This window comes from Marmota monax, unplaced genomic scaffold (assembly GCF_021218885.2).
Source record: "Marmota monax isolate L192 unplaced genomic scaffold, Marmota_monax_Labrador192_F-V1.1 WCK01_AAM20220418_F8-fsc00180, whole genome shotgun sequence".
Classification (NCBI taxonomy): domain Eukaryota; kingdom Metazoa; phylum Chordata; class Mammalia; order Rodentia; family Sciuridae; genus Marmota; species Marmota monax.
The window spans coordinates 3,068,343-3,084,582 of NW_026693881.1; the positions used below are offsets into that span (position 1 = coordinate 3,068,343).

General features: G+C 46.9%; 1 protein-coding gene across 1 annotated transcript in view; it reads right to left on the reverse strand.

Annotated features, from left to right (window-relative positions):
- Positions 1-15,956, reverse strand: part of Hsd17b3 (hydroxysteroid 17-beta dehydrogenase 3) — a 31,433-nt gene extending 15,477 nt beyond the window's left edge. The window contains exons 1-4 of the mRNA XM_046462703.1: positions 15,803-15,956; positions 12,920-12,966; positions 2,433-2,508; positions 681-788 (exon numbers count right to left, since the gene is read on the reverse strand). Coding sequence (XP_046318659.1) covers positions 681-788; positions 2,433-2,508; positions 12,920-12,966; positions 15,803-15,956 — 385 coding nt within the window. The remainder of the gene's footprint in view (positions 1-680; positions 789-2,432; positions 2,509-12,919; positions 12,967-15,802) is intronic.
- Between the last annotated feature and the right edge of the window lie 284 nt (positions 15,957-16,240).

The following is a 16,240-nucleotide window of genomic DNA, read 5'->3' on the forward strand; positions in this document are numbered from 1 at the left end:
AAAAGATGTAGGGACGTGGCTCCATGGTAGAGCACCCTGGGTTCAGTCCAGGAAAAAAGAAGAAGGAGAAGAAAGAAAAAAAAAAGAAATAAATTCATATTTCTTTTATGTGCCTAAGTCTTCCAATCCTTTCCAATTTTTCTGCAATGATATGCTTCCCATTTTTACTTGTGAAAATGTAATTATCTTTTAAATTCAGCAGGAAGTTTAGGAACCAAATCTTACTTTCTTCAAATATTGCACTTGGCATGTGGCTAGAAGATATCTTCTCTATAAATCATTTCAGAAAAATACTGTCTTGTGTTCTGAAAGCAAAAGATGTGAGTTCTCCAACCACCTTGTGGACGACACCTCCTGCGTCTGTTTGCTGACCTAACTCCTTCAGGTCAGTGTTTCTGGGATGGTTTTTTGCTATCAAACATCAACGTCAGGTCTATAAAAGAAAATTCACTTTCATATTAAAAAATCTAGTTTGGAAGGTCAGAATGTGGAAGTCTGACACGTCCCTCGACCATATATTAATTTTTGAATCCTGTGATGGCTGCAGAATAATCATTTTCATGCTACAGCTTAAAATACAGTCGTGGGTTAGGTTTAAGCTACCAAGAAATTCTTGAGCTTCACCAAAGATGATTCTTTTCACTGCGCATCCCAAGCTTTGCATCTTGCAATGCACTTACCTAAGATTCCAACTTCTAAGCCTTTCAGCTCTTCTTGGATCGACTCATAGATGTCATCTTTGGTAAAATCTGCTTGGATCACCCTCACACGGCTCCCTGTGCTTCGCTCTGCGTTAGGGCCAAGGTGTGATGTTTAAGGATCAAGCGGGCAAGTCCCTCTCTGGACCTTGAAGTTCCGGGGACCCTCTTACAGTCCCTAAGCAGACGTTCAAGAGGACAGCCAGACGCCCCCCAGGAAATAAGGGAGCGCTGGATACCCCCTGGGAGGGTGGTGGGCAATCTGGGGCCTGCTCTGCGCTTCCAGGGTCACCCCAGGGGGCAGGAAATGCCCCACAGTGGGCAGAATGGCAATGCCACGCCTCTCAAAGTGGGGGCCCAGACCACAGGCGAGGGGCCGGCTGTCCCTTCCAAAGCACCTCAGGTGACTACAGACGGCTCGAGCTTGAGACCCCAGACTCCAGCCAAAGCCAGATCTGATGCCGCCTCTGCTCAGGGTCAGGTCCCCTCCGCAGGGTCACACCACCCCCCGTCTGTCCAGCACTGGAGCACTTGCCTAAGCGATGTCCTATCTTAATCTCCCTCCTGCATGTAGTCAGCCCTGTCCCCAGGTGCCTCAGCAGGCCGAGGCTCAGGGAAGCCAGCATCTGGCCCAAGGCACCCACACTCTGCTGGCACCACGCTCAGCGCCCCGTCCACTGTTCTGTTAGCGTGCCTTGTGCGAGGGGTCTTCGGGCAAGGACAGAGCCTCAGACACTTCAGCCATTCCTTGGTGAGATCCCTTTGCCTTTGGAGTGAGTGAGGCCCACTGTGGCTGAGGACCAGCGTGAGGCCCAGTTTGGGGAAATGGGATTCTCTTGAAGACACTGCTTGCTTTTCAGAAGGATGATAAAAAGCACAGTTTGCCATTGTGAGGAAAGCCCTCAAGAGTATCTGGGTCTGAGCAAAAGTTACTCCTAATAGCCAGACGCAGAACAAAAGCAGAATTCAACAGTTTAAGGTCACTGAGCCTTCTGGGTGTGACTGCACAGCCCCAACTCCCACGCCCATCCCATCCCAAACCTCCCCAAACAAATATGGCTGATCCTAGACAGCCTGCCACGGCCCTCACAAATCTTCATAATTGAAGACCCATCCCTTTGCATTAGAAAGCTTATTCATTAATAACTTAATGAGTACTAAAGTTCAAACACCCCAAAGGAAATAGATGGTCAATATTAACTAATGACACTTCTAAGCAAATCATCTTAATAAAACATTACGACATAAAAGCTACCTCTGTGGGTTGTACGGTGTACAACTCTCGCAACCATACATGGCAACCCTTGATCAGATCTTCTTTTAAAAAAATCTGACGAGCACCAGGAAGTCTTATCACTCACCCTCCTGCAAGGAGCAAGGCATAGACACAGGAAGGCCCTGACACTGATTCTGCTTTTGAAAAGAGCCGCAGAAGCTACCAAGCAGCTGAGACCTCTGCGTGAGCAGATGTCGTTCTAAGCATGAAGCCCCTGGGTCAGAGAAGATGGTGGACCTACTTGTGCCTGAGCCTCTGCCTGCCTCCCCCAGCCCACGAATCCATGGTGAGCCGGAGCCTGCGCCTTAGACCTTGAGCTTCACCTTATAAACTGGGTTCTCCCTGGCACCAAGGTCACCCCAGGCTGCAGATGGCCGACTGGGAATCCACAGGCAGGACAGGGGCCGGCTGGGCTGGGGGGCTCCATGAGCACCTCCCTTCTTTGGGGCATCACTCACCAATCTCCCTGGCAAGGACTTGCAGTTTTTCCAGGGTCCGGCTGATAAGCACAACGTTGAGTCCACATTTTGCCAACTAGGGGGTGGGGAGCGGAAGGATGAAGATGTTAATCAGTGGGGGCAGGAGGCTTGCTTGCCAGGTGGACTGGTCCCCAGCTGTCTCTCCGGGTTGCAGGGTGCCGTACTTGTTTCTCCAGGCTTCACCACGCAGAAGGCACAAAGGGTTTGAGTGATGGGCAACACAGTCCCCTGGACAGGGCTGACAGCGGCATCCTAGTAGTAACTGATGCTTCGTCACATGTGACATTTGTACCAGGAGCTACCATAAATGCTTTTCTTCTACAGGCCCAACGCCTGGAACATGTGGGGTTCACTGCGCATAGGAACTCATCATATTAGGAACCATATACTATACCCAGGTCTCCAGATTCTGGGATTCCACATCAGTGGGGTCAACCAATCACAGGTTGGAAATATTTGGGAGAAAATAATCATATCTGTACTGAACATGTACAGACCTCTTTCCCTTGTCATTTTTCCTTAAATAATATATGTATAAAAAAACATTTCAGTAACCTGGAGATGATTTAAAATGTTCAGAGGATGTGTATAGATCACAGACAAAGTACTGTGCCGTCTTGTATAAAAGATTTGAGCATCCGTGGTGTTTGGTGTCCACAGGGATACCAGTCCTGCGCAGGTACCCAGGGGCAGCTGCATCTGTCTAGAACAGCGCCCCACAATTTAAAACAATGTTTCTTAGCTGTGATTTTAATAAAGAATTGTATGTTCCCGAAAACACGGAAGGAGCCGAGTTATATAGAGTTGACCATGTGGCCCCCAGGACCCTCTTGTGCACTCTTCAGGCCCAAGTGTCAGGATCACGTGGGGAGCCATCAAGATCCACCCATTCCCACCAAAACCATCCAAGTAAAAAATCTCTGGAGTTGGAGCCTTAACATTTACATCTTTTTCTATTTTAATTAGAAAACTGCATTGTTAATCACAGAGCTACATGCTCGTTGTAAAAGACTCAAACAACACCAAGGCAAAAAGAGTCCCCAATGTCCCCTAGTCCCATCTCCCCACATAGCTCCTCTGCCTCCCATGTGGTATGGATCCTGCTCCGACTTCCCTGCACCTGTGGCATGTATAGGTACAGATAGGAGTGAAAGTTGGTTTGGGGGGATCAATGTCTCCAAATCCTCCATAATTGTCATCTTAACTATGGTCTTGCAACATTCCCTTAATGATGTGTCTTGTCTCTGGGGCTGTATCCACCTCCACCCTGGGCCCTGAAGGACCATGTGACTCTTTCCTCATTGCTTCCTAGTGTTCTGTAGTTCCCCTTTCGTTGAGCACCTAGGTTATTTTCAAATTTTCCTATTGCCAGAATCACTACAGAAGAAGCCCTTCTTGGCGTGTCTGTATACATTGATTGCTGGAGTGGACAGGTGGAATCGCCACGTCACAGGCTACATGCTTGTTAATTTTAATTCTATTGTCAAATCGCCCCCTCTTCACACTGTGTCATCAAAAGCATGATCATAGCCGTCTCTCCACAGTCTCATCGATATCTATTTGATGTTCACACCTTTTTCAACCTGATGTATCCCTTCATTGTTTTAATTTCTGTTTTTCCAATTATCAGTGTGACTGAGCATTGTGAATCACCAGGATATCATTTTTATTCTGTGTTTATTTATTTATCTATTTATTTATCTATCTATCTATTTATTTATTTAGGTGGCCTCTGAGGCAGGGGAAAGGAGTAGGCATGACTTTGGTCAGGTGTCCGACATGCCGGGGACTGAAAGAGCCTGGGTACTGGTCCCCCATGGAATTGAAACCACATTTGTATCTGGAAGCAAAGCAGAGCACCTTCTTCACTAAGAGGGGTCAGAGAGCGACAGGCCCCGAGGCCGAGAAGGAACTGGCAGTGAGCAGGAACTGAACAGGGGACAGGCCTCCTGGGTCCCGAGAGTCCTGCTACCTTAAAACCCTGGTTGTACTTTAGATTTCTTCATATTTCCATTTCTGAAAAAGACATGATGATCTCCCACAGTGTTGTGAGTTTTTCAATCATTTCTATTTTGTCTAGATTCCATTTTTTATATTTCGACATAATATTGGCAGGAATAGAATAAGTTCAATATCAGTGACCTGAGTTTTATCAACGTGATTATTCCTCTTTCATCATTCCTGTCCTGAGTTACATCTTGTCGGGTACGGACATTGCTCCTACTCCTCTTTTCTGGTTTGCATTTTCCAAGTTGACTTTATTCCAATCCTCCATTTTTCAACCTTCCTTCACCATCGGGTTTTGTTTTCTTAGCTTCACCTGAGTATCTGTTACCTAGGGGTAGATTTAACTAAGTAACATGTATTGAGAGTGTGGAGTTGTTACAGTAGCCTATCTTATTTTAATTTTTCCATTCACTTAATTTCCATTGTAATTTTTCTCCTTTATATGACTTTAATAAGCTGACCAGGAGAGACAGTGCTACGGTGTCACACACAGCATCTCCTGCAAGCAATGTGACACCTCAGGGTAGCCCCTGCATGCAGTGACTCGGGGATCTAGATCATCAGTGTGTGTGTGTGTGTGTGTGTGCACATATATAGACATACATGTTCATGTGTATATAAATCATACACACGTGTGAACGACTACATATATTTAAACTATATACATGTGTATGTCTCCAAAATTCCTACGCTGGAATTTGAGCTCCAAGGTGATGGTTTAAGAGGTGCGACCTTTCAGGAAGTGATGATTAGGTCCTGATCAATGCCCTTATAGGACAGGCACTGGGCAAGGACCAGCCAGAGCCGCCATCTTGGTAGCAGAGAAGGAGCCCCAGGAGACCCCAGATCTGCTGTGTCTTGATCTTGGACTTCCCCAGATCTGGGAAACATGTTTTTATTATCCATGATTACCCAACGTAGCTGCATGAACAGACTAGCAGCAAGTAAAAACCAAAATGAAAAAGGCACAGCTTTATTAATATTAATCAAAATGGGTGTGAAGCAAGTAAGCACTACTAGAGCTAAAACTAGTGAAAGGTTGAATTCCTCAGGAAGATATAAGGTTTCCAACCCTGGATTGCCTAAGTGAATGGCTTGTGTGGAAGGGTCTATGTGGGAGGTGACAGATAGACCCTCGCAGTGGGAGATGTTCATTTGTCTTGCAGGAATTGTTGGATGCAGCCCACAGACATTTGACAGGGATGTGGACTGTGTAAACCTCAGGAACACCACACCTGGTGAAGTGGGTGCGTGTAAACGCTGCAGAAGACCCTGTTGTTTGGAAAGCTGGCTGTCGGGATCAATGGTAAGACTGACAGGTCTCCAGCAAAGTGATGGGGAATAAATGTCGGGTGTGATTAGAGACACAGCCTGGATCTACAATACAGAGGAGAGAGGAGAGTGCATACACAGCCAGTTTTGCTACCCCCTAAAGTCCTTACCAAACCCTGGGAAAGGGATTCTTTTCTAGACAAACAAATCCACAGGAAACATGACAGAGAAGACAGAATCCAACCCCTAAACTCTTGCTTGCTGGAAAATAGATAGACAAGATCTGAAATCTCAGCCAGGAATAGGGTCAGCTGAGAACTGACAAAATTATTTTGCTTTATAATATAAGTTTTTTTTTAATTGAATCCTAGCAATTTTACAGTGTGACAGGTCAGTACATGTACACAGTATAAAATGATCAGATCAGATCTTGCTGTGGTGTGGTCTCCACATCTGTGCCTGTCCTCTGGGAGACAGACCTGTTCATACCAGAAAAAAGGGAACAACTTCAATATCTGCCAACAGAGGAAAGAAAAACTAAAGCTGGACACATTGAAATATCATATAGTGTTATGATTATGGACTACTACACAGCACTGAAAATGAATGGACCATGTTCTACACACATCTGCATGAATGGATTTCAAAAGCATAGTTTTGACCAGTATAGACTGCAAAAATGCATATGACTCAATTTACATGAGGTTCAAAACAAACAACCCAACCCATGTGTTGTTTAAGGGAGCACATGTATGTAATAAAACTGTCCTATTAAAAAGCAAGGAGATTAGTAACACAGTGTTCATGACGGTGTTTACATTTGTGGGGTGAGGGAACAGAAATGTAAGGCATAACACACAGGCACCTTCAAGGACGCTGGGTGACCAGGGACACAGGACTCCATTGTTTTTTGTGACCTCTGAAGTGTTTCTATGAATGATATGCACTCTTGGGTGACTGTCCCTTTCTCTCTGCCTCTCGGAGCCATGGCACACTGTCACGGGCTCACGACAGCCACAGCCTGGGTCAGAAATTCCAGGGTGGAAGCCAAGCAGCCCAGGAACAACATGAATCGAGAGGAACCTAAAAACAACGGAAAGCTGCTGTCTCCATCGAAGGCCGGATGAAAGGGGCCAGCTGGAGCCATTTAGACATCAAGAGGACTCTCACTGGCCTGAGAAACAGACGGGGGTCCCGAGAGCAGACGGCTGTTTCCCCCGCGTTGGCACAAGACAGAGCTGGCCGGTGACTCTAGGCCGACTCTGCCCCTCACCTGGAGCTGCCAGGGCAGGACCTTGAGAAGAACTGGGATGGCCCTCTGCCATGCGGAGATGGGGAGCCTTCCCAGATGCCCCCCAAGTGGCCAGATGTGGAGGGACGAAGCCAGGCCACCTTTCAACATGTGATTTGGTTCCGGCACTCTCTGGGCATTAACAGCCAAGAAAACAGGTCCACACGCATCAGAGTGACAAAAAGTAGAACTTACAAGCTTTCATGCTAACAAGTGGTCCGTGAACAAGACATGCACATCCAGCCTGGCGATGGCATCCGGTCTTTATAGGCACATCCCCCTGGACAGCAGCCCGACTGCAGAGGACGCACCGGGGTGTGAGCTCGAGTTTCCAGAGATTCCTGCCCATGTCCACCTCTGGACGTCGGACTGACGGCAGGGTAACATCAGACTCGCCGGTCCCCACTGCCATGACAACCCTAGGTCACCTGGGCCCAGGCTGACGGTGGACCTGGGAGGGACTCTCTGGAAGCTTCTCTGGGATCCCCAATATAACTGGAGCTCAGGAGAGGCACACTGTCCCTGTCCTCTCTGAGGGCACCCACGCTCTCCCTTGAGGGTATCCCCTTGCCCCAAGGAGTTAAGATTCTCTGAACTTTCACTAAAAGGATGGTTTCTCTTTCCATTTCCATTTCAGGAAACTCCAGCTAATTCTGACACCTTCACAGAGAGACCCAGGTCAGGGTGGGGCAGGGGACAGGGTTTATTTCTCTTTCTGTGCATTTCCAAATGCTCCGGTTTTCTAACTCTAGGCTGCACCTCTATGATCCTTAGCAGGATTTATCTGGGCAAAGAGATAGTGGCTTTTTTTATTCTTGGTCTCTTCTTTCCATCTCTTTAGATTCGATATGCATGTGTCATAACTTCATCCTCCACCCAGGAAATGCAAATGAAAACCACGAGATGTGGCCACTCCATTTAAAAAAGAAAAAGAAAAGAAAACTAAAAAAATTTTTTAATGCCTAACCCAAAACTGTCCCATTTCAGAGCAGACCCCTGCCAGGGGCACCCCCAAGTCCCCTCTCTCTCTCCCCAGAAACCCCCCCACCCACTTGTCCAATTTTGAGGGCTGGGATCTGTGAAAAGGGTGGTGCGGAATCAGGCACCTTTGTCTCCCCGTCCCCTGGGTCAGCCTCCAGGGGAAGCCCCCACTAAGTGGAAAACGATTTGCATTTCCAGCACAAAGGGTGCTCTCTGCCTGGTGGCCCGCCACCTCCTCTCAAGAGCCCCAGAGCCCTGGGTGAAGTGGTCTGGGCCAGGAGGGGCCCAGAGGCTGGCTGTCTGGGCGGCCATTGTTCCCTTGGTCTGCGGGAGCAGGACTCAATCTTGCTGCCCACGTCGGGGCTGACAGGCTGCAGACGTGGAGCTGAGCCCGGCCTTCCCACCGCCCGCCGCAGCCCCTCCTGAGCAGCCATGGCGGGGCCTGCTGAAGGGCCTGGCTCTCTCTGCTGCTCTGGGGCCTGGGTCCGGGAAGGTGTTTGTGGCTGATGGACCCCGGGGGGTGGGAAGGCCAGGAAAGACAGGGCTGCCTCTGTGTGGCAGGGGACAGAGAAAGGCCTGGGGTTCAGGTGCAGAGGGAGGGGACGTGGTGGGAGGGCAGCGTGGGCAGGGCTGGGGGCCAGCAGCCACCCACCCACCGGTTCCCACCTGCTCCCAGCAGGTTCCAAGTGCCTGACTCCAAACGTGCACACAGACTAAACCAAGAGGCAGCGTGGAGCAGGCCTCCAGGAAGATGGACCAGAAGACCTTCCCTTATTCCTTCTCTCACATGCAACTTGAAAACCTGGATATTAAGAGACTCTGAAGAGCAGGACAGTGGGGGGGTCCCTGGGCTTCCTCTTTGCCTCCTATAGTTTGGATTTATTGCTGGAGAAGCCAGAAGACCAGAGATGCCAACAGGTGCAAATGTAAAAAAAAATACAAATCTCAAGAAAAGTCTGCTCTCTCTATCCAAAGGACAAGAAAAGGGAAATCCTAGCAAAACAGAAAATGTGTAGACAAAATTGCTCTCCCCCCAGCAAACACCTTGGGGAAACCACAGCCCCAGCCCCACCCCTGCCAGCAGGCTGAGAGGAAGAGGAGACTCCCATCCTGGGGACCGTGTGACGAGAGCCATCACCACCACCACCCAGTGTCACGTGCTGTGGTTTGTGTGTGGTTTATCCCCCAGAGCTGAACCAAGAAGGCCACCCAAGTTTGGACTTTCAGCCTCCAAATAAACCTCTTTTTTTTATACAGAACCCAGCCTCAAGTATTTGGGTATAGTAGTGGAAAACAGACGTACACATACCCAACCCAGCAGTAACAGGCACCCTTCACTCTCCTCCTCTCTCTTCCCCTGGGATGATAACAGAGCAGAGCTCATGGTCAGCCACATGCAGTGGTCATGAAGCCATCCCCCCAAATATCCCTGGAGACTTTGTGGGGAATAGCAAAGAGGCATTCCTGCCCCTTCTGCCAGAGTGGTACCAGCAGAAACCTAGGAGGGAGCCAGGACCCCCCCCCCATCCCAACCAGCAGGAACAAGGAGGCAGCACCCTTTAATGGAGGCCAAGCAGAGAACATGAGCCTCCATCCTACCTGGTAGGGAAAAAATGGAACCCTCTCCTCCCCACACTGAAGAAATGTCAGCGTAGCCCAGTACAAGCAGATTCGATAAGATCCAGTCTCAACATAAAACCCAAAATGCCCAAGATTCACAGAAGAGTCACTTATCATGCAAAAAGTTTTTTAAAAAGTCTAGTTCGGAGGTAGAAAAGAAAATCATCAGGTGACAATGTTGAGATAACACAGACTTTAGAATTATCTGAGCAGATTTTGAAGCATTAAAAATTCTTCAACCAAGCTATTGTGAACATGCGAAAAACACAGAACATTCCAGCAAAGATTCAAGAGACCCAGGGAACAGGATAAAGCCAAGAAGCCCTACGGCAAGAAACATCCTCACTAAACTCGTGACCGCTGCCGCCCAGGAAAGCTCCTTACCCAGCAAGAAGCGACACCTTCTCTGGAAGGGAAGGCACTGTAGATCTGTCCTAAGAAATCCCAGAGGCCAGGGGAGGGACATGATATGCTGACAGAAAAGGACAGTCAGTTACGGAGCCTGTGTCCAGAGAAAGGATCCTTCAGGAATGAAGAAGAAATCCAGACATTAGGGAATGAAGAGAACGAAGGTCAGAGTTTGTTTCCTTCCACCAGAACCTACTTGAAGGTTCTGCCACCACCCAAGAGCACCACAGGCAGGGGACGGGGGCCTTTGGGGACATTCAAATTCCAAACTGTAGCACATAGGATTTGCGCAGACCACAAGGATGGCTTTCCTTCTGACGTGGGGGATGGAAGACACTTTGCTTTGGAAAGGAGGTGCTGAAGCATTCCTCCAACCTCAGCACCCAAATACACAGCCCGTCTGTGGAGGGTCAGCCACTACCGGCATGAGCAGGTCCAAGGTAAGAACAAAGAGGCCTCTTCACCTTCAAAGAAGCAGACTCGAGAGAGAAGGTCATTGGCTTCCACCATCAGGGGAAAATAGGGGGCAGATGCATGAGTCCAGCACAAGGAACTCTTATAAGGGGCATGGTTTGGTTTGTTAACATCCCCAAGGTGTCTATCAAGTGCCTCCAAGACGCCCGTCACTTCTCATAGCAGGGCTTTGTTAAGGTGCCATCTCTGGGGGGGATAACACTCCTGGGAGTGCCACTGTTGATCGCACTTTTCATAGGCACTGAATGTTTGTGTCCCTCCAGAAACATCCTGCGTCGAAAACCGAACCCTGGACATGATCCTATTCAGAGGCGAGGTCTTGGGAAGTGCAATTAGGTCACGAGGGTGGGAAGCTCGTCTTGGGACCAGAGTCCTTAGAGAAGACAGAGAGCTTGTTCCTCTGTCTCCACTCTCCCGGGGAAGGCCACCACCTGCAAACCAGGAAGAGGGCTCACCAGCCACCAGAACAGCCGTGGCTCTGGATGTCCCAGCCTCCACAACTGTGAACATCAGTGTTGGTTAAGCCACTGGAGTACAGTGACTTGATATAACAGCCTGAGCTAATACCGGGCCTTTTTCACAAGTTAAATTACCATAACTTCAGTGGAAAGCACAGAGGCTTAAAGATGTTCAAAATCTCCAAGCTACCAAGTCCACTGCGAGGAAATGAGCTCCTGAAACAATTGGAGATGAGCATAAAAGTGTATGATTTATTCACAAGCATGTTCCCAATTCTAAATGAAGAAAATTTGTAAGTAAATGTGAAATTATAGTGTATCCATCCATTCGATAGAAAATCATGTTCCCACTTAAAAAATCATGTTTTTGACATAAGAAAATGCTAACAACCAAAAATAACACTTAAAAAATAATGGCATGTGTAATCTGGGATTTGAGCCAGACTTGGGGAAAATTGCAAGGTTTTCAATATCCTTCTATTTAAAGAGGTGGTTATTTTTTTCTCCCTCATTCAAAATCTCTCATCTTTCTCAACGGAGTCTTATAGTATTCTTTTTAAAAGACTTGTAATTTTACTTTGTTTGTTTCTAGTATTGTTTGTTTTTCTATTGTGAATGAAAATATCTTTCATTGTATTTTTAAGAGGCTAATGATTTTTAACAGACTTCCTCTTATAAAAATTTCAGGATTCTTTCTGTTTCTTCCATTGTTCTAGAAGTCAGCATAACAGAATGAGGAAGAAACAAAATGGGTAATAATTATAGGAAATTACAGTGATTATAGGAATAGTAATTATAGAAAACAATAATTAATGAAAATGTAGGATCTGCAATAATAGTAGTATATGAAACAACACTGGATATGAGCACATGTTTTTTAAAAAATCTACCCACTGAGCAGATGGTGTAGCTCAGTGGTAGAGCCCTGGCCTAGATCCCTGCAGGTCCCTGAGTTCCCTCCCCAGCACCTAAAAAAAAAAATTTATTTAAAAGTCTATCTATCTGCAAAACAGCAAGCATAGAATAACACACCCGAAGATGCTAACCACCTTCCCAAGGCTCTCAGCTCTATCAGATGCTCTTTTCACATAATATTTTGTAATGCATATTAACCTATTGAAATGAAAGTCATAAGTAATACAACTTGCCCACACAAATCATCACTAAAGCAATATTTTCCAAAGCTGTATGTGAACATGAATAAAAAGGGAGTATTTATAATTTTTAAAGTTTTTTGTGTTTCTTTTTTCTTTTTCTTCCTGTTCCCCCAACCCTTGGTACCAGGGATTGAACCCAGGGGTGCTTGACCACTGAGCCACATCCCCAGCCCTCTTTTTATTATTATTTTATTTAGAGACAGGGTCTCACTGAGTTGCTTAGGGAATTTTGCTAAATTGCTGGGGCTGGCTTTGAACTCACAATCCTCCTGCCTCAGCCTCCTCCAGAGCTGCTGGGATTACAGGTGTGCCCCACCATGCCCAGCTTTAAATTGTCCCTAAGTTTATACACTACATAAACGCTGTGACACAGTTACATTGGAAAATAGCAGTGCCCCATAAATTCCTAAAATAATTCTTAGGTGAAGGAACTGTCACCTTTGAATACCGCTGTATTTATTTTGTTTGGGTTTGGTTTGTTTATTTGTTATTTTAAAGAAAGTGTCCAGGGGATGAGATTATGATTTTTTTTTAGTCTTCTATAAAAATGTTCCTTCTTAAGTGAATGTCTATTGCTTTTATATATGTGGAGAATTAGTGTTTGAGGAGGGTATCACACAATGTGTTATGTACGGGGACATTGTCTCTAAGAGGACAATCCCAAACCGGCTCAGTGGTATACACCCACGGTCCCAGGCACTCCCAAGCAGATTGCTTGAGCCCTGGAGTTCAAGGTCAGCCTGGCAACCCAGCAAAACTCTGTCCCAAAGGAAAAAAAAAATGGTAGAAGCCCCTTACCTCCAGTGAGTATGCTTTCCCAATCCCATCTCCTGCTCCGGTGACCACTGCAAAAGGCAGGAACAGTTTTAAACAAGGGAACAGAGGATTCATCTGTATACGTTCCTCCTTCTCCTGGGCTACCCTGTCTGGCCAGCCTGGGGTCTAGGATACTCAATGCCCACAGCGGCCTGGCTCCTCTCCGCTCCAAATTCCCAGCCCTTGGCCAACCCCTACTAACCCTCCAGGGGGAAGGGTGAGTTGTTTTGAGGGTCGGGTTTGTTTCTTTGCTGTTGTGTTGTTTAAGGACCTGGTGAGGCAATGAGAAATATACTGTGAAATGTGCAGAGAGCCTCAGCCAGGAAACAATGTATCCAGACCTGAGGATTGAAACAGGGGACGCCACATGGTCAAGGGCAATCACTCCCATGCCCAGTGCTTCCACCCGGCCTCCATCCCCACCCCACAGGGCAGCCTGTGGAAGATAAGGGACCTAGCAAAGAGGAGAATATGGAAATGCACAGAGGGAATGCGGTGGCCTGAAGGAACTTGGAGAATTTGCACTCCATAGAACTTTCTATTAACATACAACCAATAGGTCTTGTAGTCCTGTTGTCTCCAGCACAGCAGAGCTGTTAGTGATGAGGTCCAGAATGAGCCTCATTCACAGGAATGTCCCAATTTGAACATTCACTGCATTAAGTACACACACACCTGTGAATGGCCTTGACACCAACATTTCAAGGCCAAGGTACTCGCTCAAGGTTGTTGTACATCTTGCCTTCCCGCCCCACCCTCCCACCCCCACCCCCCGCGGGGAATCTTCACAATCACCCGCGTAGTTAAGGTAATGACAGGTATGATGATGGTGATCACTATCACTTTCTGCATGGACTGTTCTTCATTGCATGCTCAAAACAAGCCCAGAAGGTGTCACGATCCTCTGTTCATCATTGAGGAAGCTCCAAAAGAGGAAAGTTCTTCATTTGATCAAGGTCTCACTGCTAAAACTGAAGACCAAAGGATTTGAACTCATGTTACCTGACTTTGGGACCACAAGCCTATACAGACATACCAGGGAAATAACTTAGGAAATCAAGCTTGGAGCTGAGGGTACTCTCATCTGTAAAGTTGAAAACTTCTATCTCTAGTGACGGGTTTTCCTGTTGTCCCCACTTGTCCTCCCTGAAGTCTACCTATGCCTCAGCAACATTCTACTCTTGCTGGCAATAACTCTATTCCCTCTTACTCATTAAAAACAGGTTAGGCTGGCCAGATGTGGTGGCACACACCTGTAATCTCAGCAGCTTGGGAGGCTGAGGCAGAAGGATGGCAGGTTCAAGGCCAGCCTCAGCAACTTAGCAAGGCCCTAAGTAACTTGCTGAGACCCTATCCAAAATTAAATATTTTTTTTTAAAAAAAAGGGCTGGGGATGTGGCCCAGCTGTTAAAGCTCCCCTGGTTTCAATCCCCAGTAACAAAAAAAAAAAAAACTTTTTTTAAAGATTAGGTTTTACACCTTGAGTCCACAAATGGTCAAATTCTCTGGTCCATTTGAACTTTTTTTTTGTATCCCACATCAGGGGGCAGAGGCTGAGCAGAGTCCTGAGTCCACCCGGTGTGTGAGCATTTGAGTCTGTGTGGAGCAGGGCATGTGGATCCAGAATATCCAGGGCTCAGCTCTCGGTGAGTTCACTGGAGACAGCATGCCCTCCCAGCAGGGGAGACAGCTCGTGCACACACACACACACACACACACACCCCGCAGGCAGCATGGGTTATAAATCCACTTGTCATTGTAAACAATGTTCCGTGTGGTAATGTTTTTAAATTCCCATTGCTATGTTTGCAAAGTTGCCCGGTTTAGCAAAGAAGGATACAGGATGCCCCGTTAATTTGAATTTCAGGTAAAAAACAAATGATATTTTAGTATAATGCGTTCCGTGCAATACTTGGATTGCAATATATTAAAAAATCAGAACTTGTTTATCTGAAACTCCATTTTAACTGGGTATTCTGTGTTTTTCTCTGAAAGCCCCATAACGGTGTTACAGTCTTTCCCATTTAGCCTGGAGGATATTTCTTTTTTTAAAAGATTTTTGTTTTGTTTTGTTTAATACCTTTATTTTTATTTATTCATTTTTATGTGGTGCTGAGGCTCGAACCCAGGGCCTCACACATGCTGGGCGAGCGCTCTACCTCTGAGCCCCAGCCCCAGCCTTGGATGGTATTTCTAAAGACCTTAGCATTTCCTTCAAGGAGATGCTAAAGCCGTGACCTCTTGGTCTGCACCTTAACCCCAGTCAGGGGCTAAAATCCCACATGGTGGTTCCACCAGACAAATCCCGCGGGGTGACAGTCAGCACTGTGATCAGTGAGAACCAGGCCCAGGTGCCACATCTCACATCTTGAGAACACAGCTCCACAGCAATCTCCGTGGCCTTGACTTTGCAATACCCTTCCTTCATCAGGGGGCTTGGCCAGTCTTATTTTTTAATGAAGTAAATTAACATTATTTGTATTTCAGAATTTTGAAATACCCCTTAGCAACATGGGTATAACCTAGGGTCTAGGAATCTAGAGATGTGGATACAGAAGTTTCTGCCTTTGTTTATTAATTGATATCATCAGAGAGAGACCATCACACTAAGAAGAAGAAAACCCAGTGGGTGACGTTGGGGGGACAGGTGCACAGCAAGAGTTGAGGAGCCTTCTACCACATCTTGCTTTGTAGACAATTCTGATTTCACTCATGCTTTCTGGACTTCCCAATTAAATCAGATTTAACTGAAATTCCCAAAGGATGGAGATATACCTATGAGAAAAGAGGCACTATATCTTTGGGGACATAAATAGGAATAAGCAGGAATAATAAAATAAATGAGAGATGGACAGTTCCCCTTACCTGCCCACTGTCCCATCGACTGCAAGAAAGACCTTGGCAGAACTTTCCGGAAGCTCAGTAAAATGCATTTGCAGAATCTCACGCACTTTGCCAGGCCGGCCAGGCACACCAGCAGCCCGAGGAGAATGAAGAACTGGTCCAGAGGCTCCCCCATGACTGTATGGTTGCAGGTGCTGTCTCAAGCCTGGCCCCGTCCCCGTCCTGGGGTGGGCCACCTAGGGGACGGCACATCTCCTTCTGGGAGTCACTGGGTGCATTCCATTAACTCTGGGACATTTAGATTAAAGTAACATCTTCACACAACCTCTGATTCATGGGCTTTTGAATGAAGTCTTCTTTCTGATATCTTCAGAGCACTGTTGGGCTTTGTTACTGTGGGGAAGCTGGTGGCCCTGCCTGTAATCCCAGTGACTCGGGAGGCTGAGGGAGGAGGGCCAC